The sequence below is a fragment of the Acipenser ruthenus genome, chromosome 21 (assembly GCF_902713425.1).
Source record: "Acipenser ruthenus chromosome 21, fAciRut3.2 maternal haplotype, whole genome shotgun sequence".
Lineage (NCBI taxonomy): Eukaryota > Metazoa > Chordata > Actinopteri > Acipenseriformes > Acipenseridae > Acipenser > Acipenser ruthenus.
In genome coordinates, this window is record NC_081209.1 from 606,613 (window position 1) to 629,768 (window position 23,156).

The 23,156-nt window shown below is 42.7% G+C and overlaps 1 protein-coding gene across 9 annotated transcripts in view; it reads left to right on the top strand.

Moving 5' to 3' along the window:
• The window catches only part of LOC117428072 (autism susceptibility gene 2 protein-like), a 213,379-nt gene that overhangs the window by 129,869 nt on the left and 60,354 nt on the right, over window positions 1-23,156 (top strand). For all 9 annotated transcript variants that reach the window (XM_058994125.1, XM_058994128.1, XM_058994127.1 and 6 more), the window contains one exon: window positions 2,971-3,000. In XM_058994125.1, the coding sequence (XP_058850108.1) occupies window positions 2,971-3,000 (30 nt within the window). The remainder of the gene's footprint in view (window positions 1-2,970; window positions 3,001-23,156) is intronic.

Sequence of the window (23,156 nt, forward strand, 5' to 3'; positions counted from 1 at the left end):
ATGTGTACGAATATCATCAAGAGCCCCACTGTGGCCTCATTCCTGTCAGCCTGCCTCACAAACAACATAGCTCTCCATTTTTAAAAACGTCCCCCCAGGCCTGGATTGTGTTTGCATTTCACCGTTTAGTAAATGTACTCCTTCTCATACTTCCTGCCTAGTCTTTCTTGGCAGGCGAGGAGGAAGTTTCTTTCCTTGTGTAATTTCCTGGGAATAAGCATGCTTTCTCGCCAGCTACAACTGGTAGAGACTCTCCCTGTCTCTTCCAGCCCTCTCTCACCTCCGCACTGCTTTGACAGCCTCTACGTTTAAACTCGTGCTCCCGGCGTCCTCTTAGGTGACCCCTGCTCCCCAGGAATTCAAACGTAAAGACCCTGAACAAAGAAACCACAAGTTGCTTGCTAAAATAGAGTTTCTTCAGAGGAATACAAACCCACCATTTGTTGTTAATTTCCGTTTCTTACTCCCGAGTGACCAGGGCCTGCATTCAACCCTTCTTGAACAGCAGTGAGTTGCTCAGTGCCGGGGGGGCTCTGCCAGATGTTCTTTTGCTTCTATATTTGAGGTCTCAACGTATCCAGAGGCCATTATTTCATCATGTTTGACTGTGAAGGCAGCTCTGTCATGTTTTTACACTGATGCCTCAGCCAGATGATATTTCAACAGGGTCACAGAAACATGAGAAAAAAAAAAAGACATACTGTAATCCATTGTTTCACCATGTTATCCTGAGTGCTAAGTGGATCTTACATGCAGGCAATGCATTCACTTGAGTCACCTAAAACAAATGATTAAACAGTAAAAGGACGTCTGATTATGGCCACCTACAATGTGTGCTGGTGATCTCTACGTTGGTACTTTTTAGGTTTTTTTACAGAGCACCTTATCAAATACTGCTGTGGCATTTTTTTAAAATTATTTTGCAAGCTTTTGAGCGCTAGCAAAATGCTGTGCTTTGCAGGGAGGACCCCCCCCCCCCCCCCATTTGCAAACAGGGTATTTAGCTGTGCTCCAATGGTTTAAAAGTTGAATTGCCTTTGCTTTCAAAGTCTCTTGCCCTTGCTTTCAAAATCTGCAGAATGGAAGGAAGCAATTTAACAAGAAAAGCCCAGCAATTAGGGTTTGTTTAGCAAACGTTGCTCAGAGAATTATAAGTTGGCAAAATAACGTTTTGACTAATCCCACAGATCCCTTCCTCTTCCAAACAGCCCTCCCCCTCCCCCCCCCCCCCGACGTGAGCCTTTATTAATGCCAGCACAAAGGACTGTTTACAGTGTATTCGCTTCCAGGGGTGTTAATGGACTAAATTGGAAAGCCCAGGTAATGGTGGCTTTTGTCTGTTCAAACAACTTTTTTCTTTCTTTTTCTCTTTTTGAAAAGAAAGGCAGTGGGGGAGGTGAAGGCTTGGGTACGATTTCACTTCTGTGTTGACATTCCTGTGGGGACACACACACACACACACACACACGCACAGACACGCACACGCACATGCACACACACAGAGACAGACATATGCACATAGACACACGCACACACAGACAGACAGACATATGCACACAGACACTGTAGAGAGAAAGAGTCTCTTGACTGAAACACCCTCCATTGACGGGAGCTGTTTCTGTCCTTCACTCTGCTTTTGAATATAAGAATAAAAAGGAAAAGAAGAGAAAAGCAACCCCTTTTCTGAAGAGGCCCGGCGCAGGAGTCCTTGCGGTGGTTCCTCTCGTTACTTGATTACGCGTCGGGACCCACCGCACGCACACAAAGGGCTGGCTTTTCTCTTTTGACCCTGTTTCTCCTTTTGTGCTTTGGATTAAAAAGGACTTAAACAAAATAAAGAGGGGCACTTAAAAATGTTGCCACAGAAACGTAATTGACACACTAAGGCCCGTTTTTCAAGCCTTTCTTATTGGTGCTTTCAGCGGAATTGTCTTCGCTACAGTTGCTTCATTGTGGAGTCCAAAGTGGCTGCCCAGTTTCTTTTCCTGTTTTTCTCTTTCTTTCTTTCTCAAATCGAATAAAGCTTCTGTTATTGTTAAAGTTTATTTGATAAGCTGTGTTTTTAAAGGAGGCAGTTTGACAGAGCTCAGGACAGGGGTGGCTACTCTGTGGTCCTGCGGACAATCCATTCATCATCCCTTTGAATCTCAGTATAACACCTTTAACACAACCGAACCTGAAAACGTTCGTTCCGTTCTCCGTTTCTGCAGCATTGCAACGATTACTGAATCAAAATAAAACATACAAATTAAAGATAAAAAAAAAAATTACAAAAAAAATCGGACTGATTTATTTTGTTGTAAGCGTTATTGGCATGTATGGTGTTACTGGCAAATTTTGCATTACTATGCTTTTGCAAACAATGCAGTCTTGGAGGACTGCAGCATTGTAAGGGTAAAAGAATGTGGTTTGGTTCTGGGTGTATGCTGAGTATCTTAGCCAAGGAAAATATATATTGATCAATACAAAGTATTAACGAGGTGTTACGTTCTGCTGGCATTCTTCAGCGGTGCTTCAGAGGACCTGGTTCTGCAGAAAGATTGATTCTCTTTTTTGTCTTAGGAAGCTAGACCGGCAGGGATGGGCAGACGTCTGTCATCACCTCTATGTTTATCTGACTTTACCTTTAATAGAAACATTGCAAACTCCTAAAGTAAAACAGAGCAGTTGTATTTGGCATGGACTAGCAAAACAATCATCATGTAAAACACAGGCAAACAACCTCCTTAAAGGGAAAGGGATTTGGTAAGTGTGTTGAATTGTGCTAAATTCATGTGCAGTAAACATTACAGATACACCCAACCCTACAGTATGTCTGTACACAAAAATGTTCCTCCCTGTGTAAGAGAGGCCGGGTCTCTTCTGTTTTACACTTCCTGTTTTGTTTGGAAGCTGGTGATGAAGCATAATCTTGTCAAGGTAAATAGTAAGGTGACTCGCTGACTAATTTCGATGTTCTTCTCCTTGCAGTGTGACAGCGAAAGCGACGTCGATGATAAGGTAAGAGATTTTTTGTTTTGTTTTTTATCCTATCGAATTAGCTGATTTTGCTTCATAAAGTGGAATGAAACCTGTCAAATAATGTTATGTTAATGTATTGAATTAGAAATCTAACATGTTTCTGGTATAAACCATAATAGTAGTACAGTAATCTAGTAGTTTCTTTGATTACATGATGTTAAATGAAATATCTAAATTAAGTTCCTATATTTTTTTATGTCTCAATCCTAAATTGATGCAAAACGTTTGGCCACAGCTGTCCATTTAAATGAGTACATTAAAGATCCCATGAGGCTCTTTCAATGAAGTGTACAGGTGTTACCCATGGGGACCTGTCTTTATTCCAATCAAGGAAAAATACCAGCCTGGCTAAATCCCCATTAGGCTACAGTAGCTATCAAATAAACTGATTTTGTGTGCAATTTTATTGCACATTTTTTATTGGAATACATCCTACATTTTCCTCAGAGTCGTTTATTGTGTGTAACGATTCTGGACCTGGTATCAATCAAAAAACATTCTCAATTAATGTCACGGCTGTTTTATTTGAAAGCAGACAGAATAAATATTCTCCCTGCGTTTCAGTGTCATGGCACACTAGTTAACTAGTCATGTGTTCAGTGCAAACTTGTGAGTTTGTCTGTAGGTAGACTGCAGTGTAACACCTGTTCATTTGAGATATGAGTTTCTTATCACTTCTGTAAATAGCCTACTTGCTTTCTTTAGAAATTCATGTAGCCTAACCCATAAATATTCCACTGATAGCCGCTGCATTTGCATTGACTCCAAGCACATTTATTGGTCCTTCATTTCCTGTCATATAACAAATGGTCTGAGCCTCAGATTTGTGATGGAAATCGCTGCACTTTTCTCAGGTAATGTAGTTTAATGCAGAAGTAAATCCTAGCTCAGTCAACACACTGAGCCAGTTTATCAGGCCGTCCATTTATTGTTTCTCAATTCCCACAGTGAAGACTGGCAGCAGCATCACTTTGGGGAGAGTGATTAGTGGTCTGTGAAGGCTATTGGATAAATCATGTATTCATTATTTGGTCTGATTTCAGGTGCATTGAATTAGTTTGAACCCAATCACTGGTTATTCTTTAGCTGAGAAGCTCCACGTGATTTAATCACCTCCACTATTGCATTGTGAGGATGGTCACGGGTGCGGCTGAAACATCTGCCCTTATTTGCACTTTACACTTTAACTGCGCTTGCTCCATAATAAGGGGAGTACAAAGACAAATCTCACAGGCCACAAAGTAAATGGAAATCTCCACGATAAGAAGACCTGTAGTCATGTGTCATGTCTACAGAAGACACTGTTACATATAACTTTTATATGTGGCTGTGGTCAGTTGCCCAAAGACAGAATCACAATATTTGTACTCGTTCCCACAGTTACTGTAAGACGCAGTTTGACCGGCTGTCATGCTGAGGCACGATAAGCATTTAAACCCTGAAAACAGCAGCTGATCCTTCAACACCCAGCTGTAATATTTCCTGACACTCGCTTTTCTATTAGAATTGATCAGATTTCTTATTGTTGGTATATTTCATCTCTTTCATGCAACTGTCACTGATACAGCTTACAAAACAGCTTAATCTCCGCATCCCATAGACTTATTGATGAGAGCGGAGGCATACTGGAATGCTGCTCAGGTCTTTATTAAATATTCCTGGTGTACACTGTAAGCGGTAGGGAGCACAGTATTATTATTATTATTACAAGCTAATCATTTCCCAGACACTTTGCTTCATTTATTTGAGCTTTCACCTACGGATTGTTATCATTTGAAGACATGTTCTTAATGCATGCCTGTTTCTCCAGTTCACAAGGGATTTGTAATGGAAATGTAAGAGATGCCAAGACTTACTGCACTCTGCATAATCAAAGGAGTATTTTCCATAGTAAGAGAGAATTAAAGAAGAGCATGAGTACTTTTAGTAGGACCGATGCACACATATAATGGAAGAACCCTTGTCTCAGAGCACTAATATATATATATATATATATATATATATATATATATATATATATATATATATATATATATATATATATATATTAGTATGTATTTTCTTACTGTACTGATTGATAAACAGCACACCAAAGCGGCAATAAAAAAAAGCTAATAAAGCAATTACTTTTCCTAGTGATTGTTGAGTAGATTTTCCCTAGATACTGCTGTTTGATGTCTTTGAGTTCTAGTGTAGTGCTGTGGTTCTAGTGCAGGAGTGGGTGACCCTGTCCCTTCTGTTCCTGCAGTTCTTAAATGGGCCTCCAGGACAGTTCCAGTGCAGACATGTATCCCTTCAGTCATGGGCTTCCTCTGCACACGAAAAACAAGAGAGGGGATGTACAGTGGGGGTGTGGGGGTGAGAGTGTGGATCTGTCTGTTAAGTTTGAGTCAATCTGAAGAGCACTGCACCCCTCAAACACAGCCAAGCAGAGCAGCAGCAGCAACTCCAGCAAACAGACCCTTAAAAAAAAAAAAAGAATTGTGAAATTATGAAATAAGCACTGTCTGGAAGATCAAAAAAAGATCTGTATGCAGACAAGTAGACAGATCAGATGTCAATTTTGACTGGACTATGATGTAGTCAGCCAAGTGTATCTAAAGGAGTTTGAAGGCAGGGTGCCAAGCCCCCCCTGATGCTATATGATTTGACAGCGTGCCATCATTTAGAACAGTGGAGGATCTGGCATTTCTTTTTTTGTTACTGCAGTGCGGAGATGGTCATTGCCTTTGGTTTAAAAGGCCTGGCAGTCCTTAGCTTCTTCTGTGTGTCTCCTGCCTTCTCGTTCTCGGAGTCTCTGCTCTGCATCTGCTCTCTTGTGCAGGTGCCGATTCTTCCACTACTGTAGTGTTTAAAGCTGAAGTGTCTGAATGCAGTGAAGTATAACTGTACTCTGAGACGCTTGTGTTGATTTCCTGGAGCAGTGCTGGGCGTTTCTGTCAGGTAACAATAATATTGCAACAAAGCAGCAATGAAATGGAGCTGTCCATCCTCCTCCTCCTCCTCCTCCTCCTCCTCCACTGTCACTGGTGGACTCTGACAAGGACGCAGACTTTCTCACTTGCTCAATTACTCGCCTAGCTCTGCTGTAAACAACATTCAGTATTTTGCTTTTTTCTTTACCTCTAACAACCAGGAAGATAAACCCCCTGATGTCTTGTCTGGTGTTGGCTGGCAAGGCATGGTGGAGTTTTCTTATTGACCGTACCTTGTAGAGTGCCGGGTAGTCCAGCCATTCCCCTCTCTATCCTCCCGCAGAAGGAAAGAATTAATAGCCAGCTCAATCCCTGACGGCTCTCCCCTGACAGTTTATTGCAGAACTTAACGCAGCCCTCATCTTTGATAACAAACAGCCCACCCACCAGTGCTTTGACAGGCCTAATGGTTTTTATAGAAGAAAAAATAGATGGCCTTAATGTTTCGACACAAGCGATCATCTGTCCTCATCTCTTTAATGAAATTAGATTAAGTGCACCTGGGAAATCGCTGAGGAGGCAGAATGCCTCGTCGCTTTCTTTCATTTAAAACCAATTTGCGGAGAATATTCTCTTAAGCTGGGATGCTGAGCAAAATGAAAAAAAAAATCTGATCGGACTGCCGCTGACGAGTTTAATTCCAGTCCCTACAGGCGGTGTAAAACTCTAACTGACAAATGCGCTGGTGATTTTAATATGCAGATGTCATTTTATTCTCTGCTGGAAGGCACAGGCTTCATCACTTGAAGTTGTGATTTTCGTTATTTTTAGAGGCATGCAGGTCTGTGAGTGGCTTTTTAATTTATTATAATGCTTTCAGTGCGTTCCCTCCTTTTACAATCCTGATAAGATCACTGTGTTTTTTAAAGGCACGACTACTGTACTGTATACCACACTCACAGATAGCATCACAGCCCAAGCCCAGCCATTTAGAATATATATACATATATATATACACACACACACACACACACACACACACACACACACACACACACACTGTATGGCATTTTATAGGATGTGTTTGTCATAGATGAACTGTATAGGATGTATAGTTTAATGTACTTCATGGATGCAGCATGCAATGGCCAAACCAAAAGTGTCTGCATAGTGCTTAACCTTCATGTACTTGATTGAATTAACGTATCTAGACATACATGTTGCTATAAAATGTCATGTTCATATATCATTTCCCCTATGGGCGGTGTTTCTCTTAAAACAAAGGTCAGATCTGTGCACCATAGGCTGCTCTTTCTTGAGGAACAGCGGAAAGTCATTTAAGGTGGTTTTGCTCAAGTTCTGTTGAAGGTAGTATTGCACGAAGATCAGGGTTCATTTTCTCTTAAGAGTTCATATTTACTTGTGTTTTAACGTTACAACCCACACTTCATCATGGAGTAAACCACTGTGTTATATGTAATAGGTCCTCATGAGTCTAGGACAGGGAGAAGCATTGCACCATGGAGTAAACCACTGTGTTATATGTAAGAGGTCCCCATGAGTCTAGGACAGGGGGAGGGAACCTTGGCACTGCCAATCCGATCCATTGCAGGACTTTGTTCCAACCAGGTCCTCCGTTGCTCCTTTTGGCATCCTGCTCTCAGCTGCCCTGCTCAGACCAGTGGCCAGTGGAAGTCACTGAATCGTTCTGCAAGTGCTGGCTTTGAGTTGGAATGGTCGAATGTTGTGTTTCCTGCAAGATTTCATTTTATTTTTCAGTTGACTGGGTTGTAGTTAAGGGTGAGGCATTGGGCCTGGAATATGGTGTGTTGTCATTATTTTAGGTTCCCTGGATACATAGTGGTTAGCTTTGTGCCTGTTAATTAGTTTAAGATTGGGCAGCCCAAATGCACAGTCAGCAAGGCTGTTTGATTTGCCCATTCCACTGCAATTGTAGCTTGTATATTTTTATTAAGGTTATTGTTTGAATAACGACCAACCACTATAAACATTTTTCCACATCAGTAATAAAAGTAAAATTAAGTCCATATTGCTTGCAGATGTCTTCTATAAAAATAATAGTTTTTTTTGCTAGATTTTAATGTTTCTGATCCTGTATAAACATAATGCTTAAGTGCCTTTTATTCAATAAACATTGTCGGCCTCTAATTACTTGCACATTTGCAGGGCTGTAAATAGAAACCAGTTCTAGCTCTGGAGCTGTCGACTTGGGCACTCTTTCACTCAAGACTGTGAATAACTAAGAAGAAGAAAATCTCTTTTAGAGATGGGAGCTGCATTTGAAACAAATTCTGCACGTGTTCCGTCTGTCCAGCTTGGTCAGCATGGTGTTACAAATAGCACCGTCCAAAATTAGCAAAATTAGTATTCTGTCTTTGTCTGCTAGTTGCCCGATCTCACATTGTGTTCATGTGATCTTTCACTTCCAGATCCTATTTCTTTTCTCCCTGTGGTGCTATAGTTCCTCAGGCCTCAGTTGGAAAATGTTGGCAGTATGAATTGATTCTAAATGGCAAGGGTCCGTGGATAAGACAGTAGGTAGACGTGCTTGATGGTTTCCTTTCCAGTGCAGTTTGGGAGTGTGATTCCTGCTTGGGATAGTGTTGTTTTTTTTTTTTATTTCACCCCTGTGTTTCAGACTGAATCAGCTTTTCATCTTGTAGCCTGGACTCCTCAGACGAGGATAAACATCAAACCTCAAGTCAAGCAGCTCCAGCCATGTTGCATCCAAAGGAAGTTTCCGTGGGTTTGTATGATGTGGGGAACGTTGTGGTCAGGGAGAGGAACGATCCAGCCAGGATGAGAATGGCCAATTAAGCCGCCCAGCTGCCTTCAATTGACTTGAAATGCAGCACGCGATTTCTTCACGCAAACCTAGCCGCTTTGATCTTCTTTAGAAAAGGTGCAAAGCTTCTAAGATTTCAGGAAAAATCATTATTGTATGAAAGAGGCCTATATAAACTTTATAGGGTTTTAGAGGGGGGCTGGAGCTTTAAATACCCCTGGAACAATGATCCTTTACCTTGGAACTGTGTAGATGCAGCACACCAGGTTTTGTATGGCTTTCTGTTTAACATCCTTTTCCTTATAGAGATGTCTGCCTTTAATATACCATTATAATACCAGTGTATTACCATCAACAGACAGACTATAGCAAAACTATCAGCAGACCACAGCATTGCGCTGCTGCTGCTGCAGTGTATTTCATTCTGTGTTTGTTCACAACATTGTGATACCATTGGTATCAATGTAAAAACCTTACTTTGGTACAGATTCTTTCAATTCCATTGCTACCATTATTATGCCCTGATAACACACCCATAAACCATAAAAGATCTACAGTGTCTTGAGGCTCCTGCATTGTGTTTATTATTGTATGTATTTGTTAGTGTGGTACAGTTTCATATCCCTTCTCCTTTGTGATCTGTATTGGGTGAAGGAGCATTTTTATGCAAGTGACCTTGTGTCTCCAATAAGATTAATAGAGCAACTGTATTAATCCACGATGTATCTGGGATAATATCACTCCGGGCCGCTGCGGAATAAAAAGTCGAGACTGATATCCAGAAACTGGCAGCAGCACTCGCCCGAGTGCCTTCCAAAGTTGCGGGCATCGCTGGGGTTTGTTGAAGTGGAATTAAACAAAATGATCTGTCAGCGCCCCCGCGACAGTTTAATGCGAGCTGCGATTAAATGAATGTGCCTTCATTAGCAGAAACCTGCAATACTGAGGGATCCCGCAGAGTTACAACAGAGAGTGTTCAGTGGTAGCGGCTATTGGCTTTGAGAAGAGGTAACACATGGCTCTGACAGAAGGTATAAGAGGCTGGTGCTGATGCCAGGGAGGCTGCCAAACAAGGAGCTGTGTACATATGTGTGCGAGGGCATTCAGACTCATCCTGGACATTTTATCTTGAGACCCTAATCTTTAATTCTCTTTATTGGACCCATGGCAGTAATTCTTTATCCAGCATGCAGGTGGGAGCATATGGCTTCAAAGGGATGTTTCAAAGGACTGGGGGAAAAAAAACATACAGAACTAAACATCAGGGACAGGGTAGTGTCTGTTCTCATTGAGGGCCTGAATTTCAAAACTCTCATCCTGAATACCTTGCAGAATGAGTTACTCTCATTCTGAATACCTTGCAGAATGAGTTACTCTCGTACTCAATACCTTAAATCATGGCACTGACTCGGGTGCGATGAATACACAATCATTATTCACGCAATACGATCCTAAAATGAGGAATAATATATATATATATATATATATATATATATATATATATATATATATATATAGAGACCTGTATCTCAGGACAGTAGTTCAGTAAAAAGCAACAGCGAATCAGTGGGCTCTGCAGAGCCGATTCTGACGTCACAGTAGAAGTGTGGATTGAGATGACAAAAGGAGACTTGCCTTTGCTGGGCCGGCACGATGATCCTGATAGAATGAATCTGGGCAGCCCAAGGGGCGGCGCATGTGTTTTTTTTTTTTTTTTGTCTGCTGTCAACTAGAGAGCTCTTTGATCGGAGGAGTTTCAGAAACTCTGTTCCACATCTGTACAGAGAAAACGAGCCGTAACAACTGCCAAGAACCATTTTAATGATGGTTGGATTATAAAATCTAAAAAGAACCCATCCAGATGGCAGTCACTGCTGCGGCTGCGGTTGTTTTTTTTTTTTAACTGCTTTTTTATTGGAAAAATATGGGGTGAAAAATTGCGTGGGGCTTATTAGACATCCCGCTGTGATACTGTTCAGCTGGCCAGTCTGTTCCACGTGGCCCTCAGCCAAACAGGCTTCCATCATTTTATTACCAGCGCCTCGCATCTCCAGCTCCCCCCTGTTTATTTATTTATTTAATTAATTAATTGATAGGACTGAAGCTGCGTGATGAAAAAAAACTAAGTATTTGAATCCTTATCAGTCAAGAACTAGTGTTTTGGATCTCTAATGATACAACTCCTGAGTGGTTTCATTAGCCCTTTGCTCGGCTTGATGCAAAGATAGCAGCCCTGATTAATCAGATTCCATTGGCTTTCTGTGTTAATGTTGCTGATGGGCCAGGGCTATATATAGCAGCACAATCACTGGCTATTGGGGTCTGGCTGATACTGGCAAATCAGCAGCCATCTAGAGAACAATTGGCATTCATGGGACTTGCATCTACGTCAGCAGCTAGGGATGGCAATAACCAATCAAAGCTTCTGCAGTATATGTATTTGAATTTCCTTTGCACCATTCACAAACATGGACAAAGGCACTGTACAAGTAGACAGCTAAAACATGATCTGGTTGGGCGAAACGATATAGTATTTTTCCGTCTCAATCACAAATCCTGGCAGTCAGTCATTACCCGAAAAAAGCCAGACTAAACAATTATGTTTTTAACCCTCCAATTCAATTCTGTGCTCACACACCCTTGAATTGTGTTGTCTAAAATCGGTATTGGTTCAGCCAGTATGGTTAACTTCAATGTTAATAAATGACCAGCTAATTGCACTGCTAACTGCCTGTCCATTAGTGGTGGTAGTATGTGTCAGACATATTGACAGGAATGTAGCCATGGCCTCCCATTAAGAGATGCTACTGCACACTCAGCATGGTCACCCCAGCCCCGAAATACCTCTGCATTAAAACATTCCTCCCAAAAAAGGTGGTTTCATTTTTTTCGTGCTATCTGTCCTCTATGTTATGTTTTATATTCTGTGCAACGTGATTCAGGGACATCAGATGCCTGTTCTTTAAAGCAAGACTGAAAGACAAGTTCATTAAAACTTGTGCATTAATGCATGTGCAGCTAAACGTTCGTTAAAGCGGACAGTGATGAATCAGTCACTGCTGCAGCTCCGGTAGCATTTTCTGCCATCCCTTTTTTTCTTTCCTTTTCTGCAAAAAAATCCCTCTGCCCAATCCCACTTATTTTTAATTCCCTCTCCCAAATGTGAGGACAATGCATCACATTGTATCATTTATTTCATTATTTCTGTTAGCGTGCAATCTGCCCCCTAGGAGGCCCCCTGCATCTGTTTGCTGCATGCTTGCCAGGAGATCTGTTCGATTATGACGGGAATTCTCTGAGGTCCCTTCCTCTGAGAGGAGAAAAAGGGCCGCTGCCGACAGCCTAATGGACTCATTTGTAACTGCGAGTGGGAGAAACGAGTTGGTGGACGTCTTGTAATTTGACAGAGACTGGCAGCCCAGAGAGGCAGTATGTGATGACTAAACCACCAGGTTTCTTTTTTTTTTTCAAACGGTGTGCTTTTTTTTTTCTTGTATCTGTTCTGGGGAGGGGAGATCACGTCGCTCGAATTTCAAAAATCAAAACTCAAAACTCAAAGCAGCGTCAGTAATCCATTGCTACCTGCTTGGCATGAACTGAAGGGATGGACTGAGAACAGAAGGAGACTCCGGGGACTGTTAAAAATGAATCGGGGAAAGCAATAGCAGAGACTTTGCATCCTCTCCATGAGTTATTCATGACGGCTTGAGAGGCAGAAAAATACTTCCGAGTGCTTTTAATGTAGCATCTGATGACTTTTAAAAACCTGCTAAGAAAGTGTTATTGTAAAGAAAGGAAGAACATTAAGAGAGCAGTCCCGAGAGAGATCTCTGCCCCATACATCATGTTCTGTACAAATCATCTGAATCGAGGGCATAGGAGAACAGTGTGTACAACAGGTACCTACACTTATGTGCATAGGTGTGCCTCTTGTCCCACATACTCTGGCAGGGAGTTCATTTATTCATTCGATGGTGTTCATGTTGGTAGTTTTGTAATACAAAAACTACATTTTAAATTTATAATTTATGATTTTCAGCTTGCATCTGTTACACCTGCCTTGAGCTGAGATCAAATCTGTTCAATCTGTGATCTCAGCTAGACTCTAAACCAGACCTCCAGGGTAAAGGCTAGTGAATGAATTAACTGCTCCAACAAGCCCCCTATCCTATGAAAGAAAGAAGGAAATAACATATGGAGCAATAACTAATTTCAGCACTACTGATGTGAAGACCTCATCAAATGCCTGGCGTGCTCCAAACTGGAACACTGCATGCAATTTGCTGTGGGGCTAATGAGAGGATGGAACACTGGCCTGAAGCCTTGTCTTGAAATTCTGCAGGCATCTTTGATTTCTCCAGTCCAGGCTTGATCATGAATAACACAAGCATTGTGGTGACACTGGTATTCACCGGAGTAGCATTTCACAGCATGGCTCAATTGGCAGTCCTTGTCCATAATGGCAGCCACTGGGGCTGTGAAAGTCCTGATTCACCTTCTCTCCTTGGGTCTCTTCAATATGCAAGATATAATGTTGTTGTTGTTGTTGTTTTTTTCTTAGTGCAATGCACAGCAGAAGGTTGTTAGCTTTTTAGCCCATGGTGCATATATCAGATCTGCAGGTGCTTCCTGTAAACTGCTTCAATATGAAAGACATGAAATCCCATACTGTTGCAGGAACAGGTATGGAGTCGGGGAGGGGGTCTTATTTCCATCTGTGTGGTAGTAGCTGGTTCACACATAGTGACGGCGGGACTAACAGGTACCAGACAGGGAGGAAGCTAACTAGGCAGTCTGGTGCACTCACACACACACACACACACACAGAGCTAATATACAGAGGATATTACAGCATGTCAGTATAATGAATTGCAGTCTGGTGCACACACACACACACAGCTAATATACAGAGGATATTACAGCATGTCAGTATAATGAATTGCAGTCTGGTGCACACACACACACACACACACACACACACACAGAGCTAATATACAGAGGATATTACAGCATGTCAGTATATTGAATTGCAGTCTGGTGCACACACACACACACACACACACACACAGAGCTAATATACAGAGGATATTACAGCATGTCAGTATATTGAATTGCAGTCTGGTGCACACACACACAGAGCTAATATACAGAAGCTGTTACAGCATATCAATATGTTGAATGGCATGTGATTGCAGGATACCGGTGCTGTGGAGAAGCTAGCTCCAAACACCTTCTTGTTCACCCACTCAGACATTACAGGGCTTTTGGCTTTTCAGTCCTCGTTCCCTCCTACCTTAATCAAGTTCAGCAGGATGAGCCCTTCCATGTTTTTTCTGTAAGGCTTAATTGTAAGTTACTGGTACACAAGGTGCATGCTTTCATGTCTGATTAAACTCAGGTGTGTTTTATTAAGGTAGAACGGCTCCCACTGCTATGCAAGGGGAGTCGTAAATTATACCCTGATTAACACTGCCCATCTGTCCTGTCACCTGTCTGGAGATAGATGGAGGGCTTCCATTCCCAGGTTTGAAAGCCTAGCCCAAATCATTCCCCTGAGCTGAATCAAGTTGTTAAATATAATAGAAAAGGGGAGCTGTTCTGCTGCGTTGCCAGTTGTTTAACAGAAAGAGTCATGATTGGAGCTCTGATCACCAAGTTAATAAAGGGTAACACATGGCATGACAGGTTCATTTGCATGAATTGGTCTTCCTGATTCAGTCTGCATGTTGTCTCTGGAGCGTCTGTTAGGGAACGTGTTTACTCTCCATGTATCGTAACTCACCTCAGTCCAGGCTGTTCTTTTCTGTTTGGAATTTCAAACCCACAGTCATCGTTCCAGTAAACGTGACTGCAGTGTATTCCGCGCCCTCGTTTTTATATCAGCGATGTGGGCTTGGCATAAGCGATATGTTGTGCTTTACAACAGCTTATGAAGGGCAGAACTACTGACGGTGTTTTAGTGTTGGCATCATGGGTTTTCACCTCTTAACGAATTCCACCAACATTCTTGGTTATTCCATTTCTGTAAAGAGTTTGGGACTGGCAAGGTCTTTTGACGATGGCCTGTTTTTCTTTTGTGGAAAGCTGAAAAATGATGACCAAGGAATTCATGACAACATTGCTGGTTAATACACATTCTGGAAATGCTTTATTTTTTTATTTAGCAAGTGGTTTGTATTGCAGTTATTGGCACAATCAGTGTCACAGATGCCCGAGGTTAATAGCATGACCGTTTACTGTATCGCCATAAATATCCTGACGGGCATTCTTGGGAAGGTGGCGAACTGATTTCTTAGTGGTAATGCAGACAATAAAAACACTGTTTCCACCTTTAACACCAGAACATGATGGATTGTGTGGGGGACTGTCGAGTCTAGCCTGGCTACAGAGGAGTACATCTTTGGGTGGGGGTACCAAAGCAACACTTAACACAGTTCAGTACCTTGCCAAATTACCCACATTAGCAAGAGAACTAGCACCCCTATTACTGTTATATCAGGATATGGTGATTTTTATATAGAAGAACATGCACCTCCAGTAAGTCTATACATGTACATCCATCCGGTGGGCCATGGTGGCTCACTCACTTATGATGTTAGATCTAACTGTATATTTTAGCCCGAACACTAAAACAAATGCCTTACACAGGTAAAGTACACAGGACGATGGGTTTAGGCTTGTATTCCCAGGGGCTCCCTTCACAGCGCACTGGGGCACAGATTGAGGTCTAGCAGGGCAAGAGCTCCCCCTGAGCTGCCACGTTCTGCAGCGCCAGTTGTTCCTTGGAGGTTTCCCATCCTAACACTGACCTGCCCAACCCTTCACTGTTTAGCATCAAAGATCAGAAGGGAATGCAAGTTGGTTGGGCTACAGGTCAGACATAAACAGTTGCTTATCTAGCAGAGAGGACATCTGGGGGGTTGAGACTGTGTAATCTCAGCTGAAACGCTTACTTATTTTGTAACCTTAATGGCAAGTTAACTGACATGTTGGCAATGTAGTAGTCAGAGCTCTGGAACCCTGGTTCAATCCAGACATTAGATACATACGTAATAGATTTAAAATTCCCATTGATAAGATTGATAAGGTGAAACAGTGTGAAGCTTTATGCATTAGGTCCATGTCATATGGATGCATGTAAAGAGACTAGCTAGTCTACCAGCTCGGTGTCTCCCCACAATACATTGCCAGAGTTTTTTTTTTTTTTTTTTTTTTACTTTACAGCATGTTGTGGCTGTTCCTAGGGGTCCCTAGAGGGTAGGGGGTGGGAGGAGATGTGGGAGGAGGGGGAGGGGGGGGGGGGGGGGTTGGGTTTAACAAGCTCTAGATTGTTACTGACAGGCAGATACTTTAACACTTAAAGTCGAAGGTTTGATTTAATCGCAGGCCTGTCATTTGTTATTTGTCTGCCTTGCTCCACTGGGCCGTCCGCTGATCAACTGCCTGCTCCCTGGAGGGCCTTTTTTCCCTGTGAATGTCTAAATCCTCAATACAAATTGCAGGGCTGCTGGTTCTCTCTTGGGAGCGGGGTGTGGGGGTGGGGAAGGAGGAGGGCGGACAGACAGCAGGGAGGGGGAGGAGAGCAGACCTGCCTGAGGGGCACTAAAGATCATTAATAGCTCTGTCAGCGAGCTCGCCAGTTGGTTAGCTTCTCATAAATAAGAGATGAATCCCCCTCTAGTTCATTAATAATGCCTGCTGTAGCTATTTTGTTGCATTGTATCTTAAAGGAAAAGAGAGGGGCCTTGTGTTTGCCGGTAATGTGATAAGACAGGGCTCCAAACTAGCAATGAATGTCTGATACCAAGGCACAGACTCAATTACACAGAGGGCAAAGGAAAAATATAAAAGAGAAAGGGAGGCTAGGGGTGAGCTATTTAAAAACCGGCTTTACCTTTGTCGTGTGGCACATTTGGACAGGCACTGATTCAGGGTGTTAGGGTTCTATTAATTTTAGGGGATCTGGTTTCAGCCCGCTCTCCTGGGACGTAGTAGAGGGGAGGAGCGGTTTTGTGTTGAGGGAGTCGAGGACAATAAAGGGATGAAGGGAAACTTGTGTGGAGCTCAGAGTAGGGTCATCGAGCAGGTAGAGGCAATGCCTTTTAATTAGGTTAAAGGACATGATTATTTTATAAAGGCCGGCGTGTTCTGTTCTCCTGATAGTGGCAGATACTCTTCATTAACCTTCTTCTATCTTTGTTATGTTCAAGGCTCAAGCTGGGATGCAGGTTTCCCCGTCCTTCTTGCAAAGCGTGCATTCTGTGTGCTGCATAGCTTTGCTGGTTAGGCTGATTCAATACAAAATGGATTTGAATTTGAGTAGTGCACAGTGATCCTGGTACGGTGCCTTGCTAATGCAATGGTTTACAATCTGTACCTCATGCCATCGTAGCTGCCCTTGTGCTGCCATTGCCACTGCATGAGCAGGTACACACGCCCCCACCCCCACTCACACTGCAGACCTCCTGGTAGTCAACAGCACACCCCTCGGGGCCCTCCAGGGATGGTGTTTCTGCATTTCCACTTCCGGCCCTGGCTTTGTGATTACCTTGGCTGCTAAAGCCAGACAATTACCAGTCAGAGCTGCCTGCACAGGGCTTGCAAATTCCAGGAAGAGGGCTCCGTAGACGTGTTGAAATGTCTCAGATCAAAGCCCTTTCCCTCGGCCAACCTTTAAAGGCCAACGTCGCTGCAAACAATTTATGATCTTTCTTGAAAGAAACCAGATCATCTTAACTGATTTGCGGCCGTTCCTTTATTGGCCTGCCAAAAGTTCTGATTTGTAATCTCTGCTTGGAGGAAGAACTCCCTCTCTCTCACACACACACACATAGTTTTTACTTTTTGTATTCTTTATTTTTTTTACTTGACCTAATATTGACTGCGCTCAGAGAGTCCACAGATGTTCCTTTTTAAGACCGGGATATGATTTCCATTGTAATAAGCAGCTTTCATATGAACCCAATTAAGCAACCCAATTCCAAGATCAACAGGTTTTTTTTTTAGAAGGGCTCCTACAGGTGAAACCTATATATTCAATGACAATAAAAAAGTGCTGTGTTCTGGAATGGCGCGATGAAATCTAATCTGTGCATGAAGTGATGTGAATCATAGTGTTACAGTTTTATCTGGGATGCAACTCCATTGAAAAACCACTCCAGGCCTCCAGACCTGAGAACTGGTGAAGGCTGCCTCCCAGGACGGTCTCAGAGTGGCTGGTGCGCACACAAGCTCATTGCCACCCTGAAGTGGAACGGCTGGAGTGGTCTATTTATATTCATGGAGCGAGAAACAGCATGGCGAGTGGTTCTTAATTGGTTGTTTGTATTGATTAGCAATTTGCTGTCTGTGGACTTAAGCTTTTGTGACAATGCTTAATTTACATGCATGTATGAAACATTTTCTGTTTGTTTTCTTCTTTTGCAAGTCATGGGAAATTGATAGATAAGAGACAGCTTGTATCTCATTGTTGATGTAATACTAGTGAAAATATGCACATCACGTGTATGTTTGTAGTTATTCATATATGTACTGTCTAACCTAGTGTGTAGAAATATACAGAATGGAATGAGTGTTGCATTTTCATTTTTTTGATTTACTGCATTAAATGTGTTTGGACAGCCACTACATACAAACACTTAACCTTGTCATCCATACTGAAGAGAGGTTACTATACACTAAGGTCCTTTACTCCCATGGATATACATTCTGAATTGATAACAAGCTACTGATTCAAACTGGGTTCATTTTACTTGGATGTAAGAAATAAAAACACAACTGCTCATCCTTGGAGGGGGGGGGGGCGACACAGAAGCGCTGATATAGCAGCGAAGCAATTAAACAAATAGACAAACAAATAGACAACATCAATGACATCTCTAAAGCTAGCAGAAAAGACCTAAAGAAAGCCACAAAGCAGTGGATTTGACTTGTTTATAAAGGAAGAAAGGATGGTCAATGAAGTCACCTGAAGGTTAGATGATGCTACTGTGTGTTCTGCAGCCAAGCAACCCAGCAAGTCATACAACAACCCAGTGCTACAGCAGTAGATACAAGCAGAAAGCCACAGCACGGTATGTGTGGGGGACCAGCTCTTTATTCCCCCTACCAGTGGCTAGAACAGCCATCTAAACACTAGAACTTCGGATGAAAATGACTTCCACGCAATCAGATCTATAATTACTTCAAATCCCTCACCTTCCTTTAAAATGGACAGCCTCTTTCCAGAGCGCTTATCATCAGACCTCGTCTCTGTTTTGATCTTATACAGCACCAGTCTTACAGGGAGCAGCTGTCATTTTCCAGGTAGAGATTGTATGAGCTTGGGAGAAAGGGGCATTCACTGAGACCCTGCAGGAGCGGAGATCCACCCACCCACACACACACCCACACGCAGTGCAGCTGAATTCAGCAGCTCCAGTTAGGGGTGATGAGGCAGAACCAGTGATCTGTGAATATTGCTTCATCAATAAAGTCTCATCAGAAAGCCAGGAACAAATGCTGCCCTTGTCTGATTTACTAACTCATCACACAAAGGTGTCAGGACATAGTGGATTAACTGGACAGCTGTTTTTACTCATTTGGAGCTTTTTTTTCCCTTGCTTCTTTTTCTCTCTGGTGGGAATGAGAGGTCATGAGGGGGGCACAGGGGTCCAGCCCTGTAGCTGTAAGAATGTTGACCAGGTTTGTTGTAATGCTGTCAGTCCCTCCTAATGATGACAAGTCAGATTCACAATAATTTAATAAGGCGGGGGGTTGCACCTATTTCTAGCTCTGGAATTTGACCTGTGGGTGAAATGACTTTGGTCATCACTATTTAAGATGGTCACCTTAATCTATTGCTTTTTTTAGTTACTACATTTAATAGAGATTATTTTTAAAGAACATCTGCACAATAGGAACAATCTGTAAGACAAGGGGAAATAAAACGACCCTGTATTTTTCTTTGCACACTTGACTCTTGCTAGTGATTTACCGGTAGGTTTCTGATCTGGGAATGATTTCCAACACAGAGGCTGTTATAAACTGAGGATATTTCCTTTCTTGCCTTCCAGTTCTGTCAAAGACCATCCTGAAATTAATTCAGCTGCGATGGTCCTTGTAAATGAATTGTTTGTGTTCCTAAAAGATATACAGTAAATCAAGCAGAAATACAGAAATTGGACTCTGAGGATATCAAAGCCTCTCGAGCCCTGTAAACTACTAATAAAATCAATCTCAAGTGGAAACACACATGGCGACAGTATTTCCTGTTTCAATATACTCACTTGTGTTCTTTGTTCTCTCCTCCCTTACCGACCCTGTTTTTATTTTCTTCCTCATTTTGGTTGTTTATCCAGTGTTTGACTCTGTAATTGCTTGGCCGAGAGGCTCTATTTAGTTTTAATTGTGAGTCAGCATTTATGTATGCAGCTCAAGGATAACATCTTCCATTACATAGCAGTTTGATCCATTCAAAGTTTTACTATGAGCTTAATTAGCTACTGTGTACACAGTAGGTAAAAGCACCGGTATGGCTAATTAAGCTCAGTAAAATCTGAAATGAGTAAATTGCTATGCAATTGAGGTACCCCGGTAATTAAGTCAAGAGATGACAACTTAAAACAAAACCCAAGTGTGGTCAGGGTCACGTACCAGCTGCCCGACCCCAAATACACACACAAGTGCAGCAAAGTGGCTCCTTCTGTAAAGCAAGCTTTCTGTTTTACTGCAAATAAAACAGCTGAGATGAATGACATTCCCACTGCTGCCTGGATCCTGAGGAAGCAGCTCCGAGAGCCGCAGGCTGTGATCAGAACTACCAGCTGTCAAGGAAACTCCGAGAGGCCCTCAACGCGGGGATGTTTATAATTCAGTTTGCTGACTGGTGTTGTCAACAGAGATTTGAACTTCCTGTTTGGCGGGGCGGGGGGGGAGGTCAGCGACGGCTTCCGCTGAAGTGAAAGGAAGGCTGAAATTGGTACCATAACATTGCCAGACACAACTTGTTTGAAAGAAGGGATTCCAATTATTTACTTGAGGAAACGGTCAGCGATTTATTAATAACCTGATAGCTTAAAAGAAAAGAGCTCTAGTGGTTTCCTTGTGTGACCTCCAGGGTAAGGGGCTGACAGAGCCTTTCCAGGCTGGTTAGACTCCTGCTCAAATTGAGGAGCCAGTCTTGTTGGGGAGCTCTCGCGCTTGATTGGTTCAGATCCCAGATGTCTGGCCTTCCGTGTAGCTCAGTGAGTGAGCCCTGCACAACCGAAGGGTTACTGTTACTTTCAGAGGAAATAACTTAGTCTACCATATAAATCGGATTAAATTGGTCCTGGTGAAACCGCACAGAGAGAATGTTAAAACAGTGCCCATGTGTTAATGGGGATTGGAATACAGATTAGAAATGCTGGAGTGAAAGGTAATATCAACAACGCCAAAAAAGAGGAAATGCTTGTGATGTCTTTTTTTATTATTCATTTAATGTCCTCACAATGCCTCCACTGTCTGTGCTGCCCAGCAAAGTTAAAAACAATCTGAAAGGACTTAACTGATAGGAGTCCCATGACGAACATCAGATTTCATAACATCGTGACGGATACGTCTAATGAACTCAGAAATTCCAGGAATTCAGTATTCCTTGTACGCGGACTGGAAAAGCTGTGTTCATGACTCATTTAAGATGCAGAGGATACTGCTTACATAGAGCTTCTGTATACTAGCTGGAGGGGTCAGAAAAAATGAAACCTCTGATCAATCCGTTAGGAGCAGCAGCAGCTCTGCTTTCTCCATTGAGTCAGAGCGCTCTGAAAAGTCAAGGACAGTCAGGGCAGAACAGTCTGAGTCGGTGAGGAAACCTCAGATGGCCGGCATTAGACTTGGATTCCTTGCATCAACTCGGGCAGAAGATCCAGAGGAAGTCTGGATGTCATCTGAGTGGTCACAAATCTTGCTATTAAAATCTGCAGCTGTTCTGACGGTTTTAAAGAGAATGTAAGGTTTCTTTTTAAAGCCATCTGAAGATGAGTAAGATAACCTGAATGAGAAAGGTAAGACGGTATGAGACCAGTGACCCGAGTCTCTGCTGGGAATCAGCAGTGCGCTGGCTTCACCTCCCTTGTGCCGTGTCAGCGGTGGCTGGGACAGGCCAGTTGAGCTGAAGCCCAGTCCTTCAGGGTCTGCCAGCCCACATGAGGGAAAGGGGGGAAAGTGAACCAGGGCCCACAGCCAGAAAGAGCAGTGATGAGAAGAGGCTTTTCTGGCATCATCAACGATCTCCCTGGCTGAAGTGTCTAATCCATATTAGCTGCACGAAGACACTGCAGATTACCAGACGCGTTAAACTGAATTAAAACCTCTTATTCTGCGAAGCAGCCCAGATGAGTTCAGCAGTTCACTAATACAGCAGAGCAAAGATGAGACAACCCCAGGAGGATGTACCAGTTGTAGTCCTATAAAGTACAAACTGCACATTATTGGAACCCAATATACTAAATATATACGAAAGAAAGAAAGAAAGAAAGAAAGAAAGCAAGCAGCTCACGGCCCCTTTAAATCTGTCAAAGCATCTGCTGCATCAAACCTGGCAAGCCTGAAGAGCAGACTCATGTCATCCATGAATACTCTGGGATTAGCATATCTGACACTGCGCCCCTGCTGTACTGTGAGGGCCCTTGTGCCCATACCTAACCCTGCAGCGTGAAATCCAGAAACATGTGGTGTCTGAGACGCACGCACACACAAACGGACACACGCACACACACATACACCCCAAGTGAATACGCTCCATTCCCAACACTGCCCCTATCTTGGAGACATCAATACAGCTTTCTCTAATGATGAGAAATGGAGTTATAATACCAGTTGTTAAACCTCAGGCTGCTTGTGAGACCCTGCATCCTACTCTGAATGGATTAGGTATTTGCACTGGTAACCCTATATTTAATCTCAGTCTAGCCTCGGCCGCGGCAGGCTGTATTCTTCTTGGTAACAAATACTCTGTCATTTTCAGTTTCATGGGTTTAACTGTTAAGACTCCTTATATATATATATATTGGTAAAAGCTGTTATTCTTCAGACGCGGTTATGAACTGCAAATCTTCCAGTCCAGACCACTAAACCTTTTAATCACTTATGAAAATCCGTACCATTTTCAGAAATGTCAGCTCCTAGATCCCCTCACCTGCTTTTTCTCACCCTCCCACTTTATATTACTTTTTTTTTTTTGTTTGTTTTTATTCTAGTGGTAATATTGGTTCAGTTTGTGCCCAGCTTTCACGGTTTACAGTAATCCTTGAAGTCGTGTCTGTCTGCATCTTCACAAAGGGATTGCGGCGGGGAACACTGTAAGAACTCCCATTCTCCCTCAAATTGTAAGAGTAAGAGAGAACCCCCCCCCCCCCCCCCCCACACACACACACACACACACACACACACAC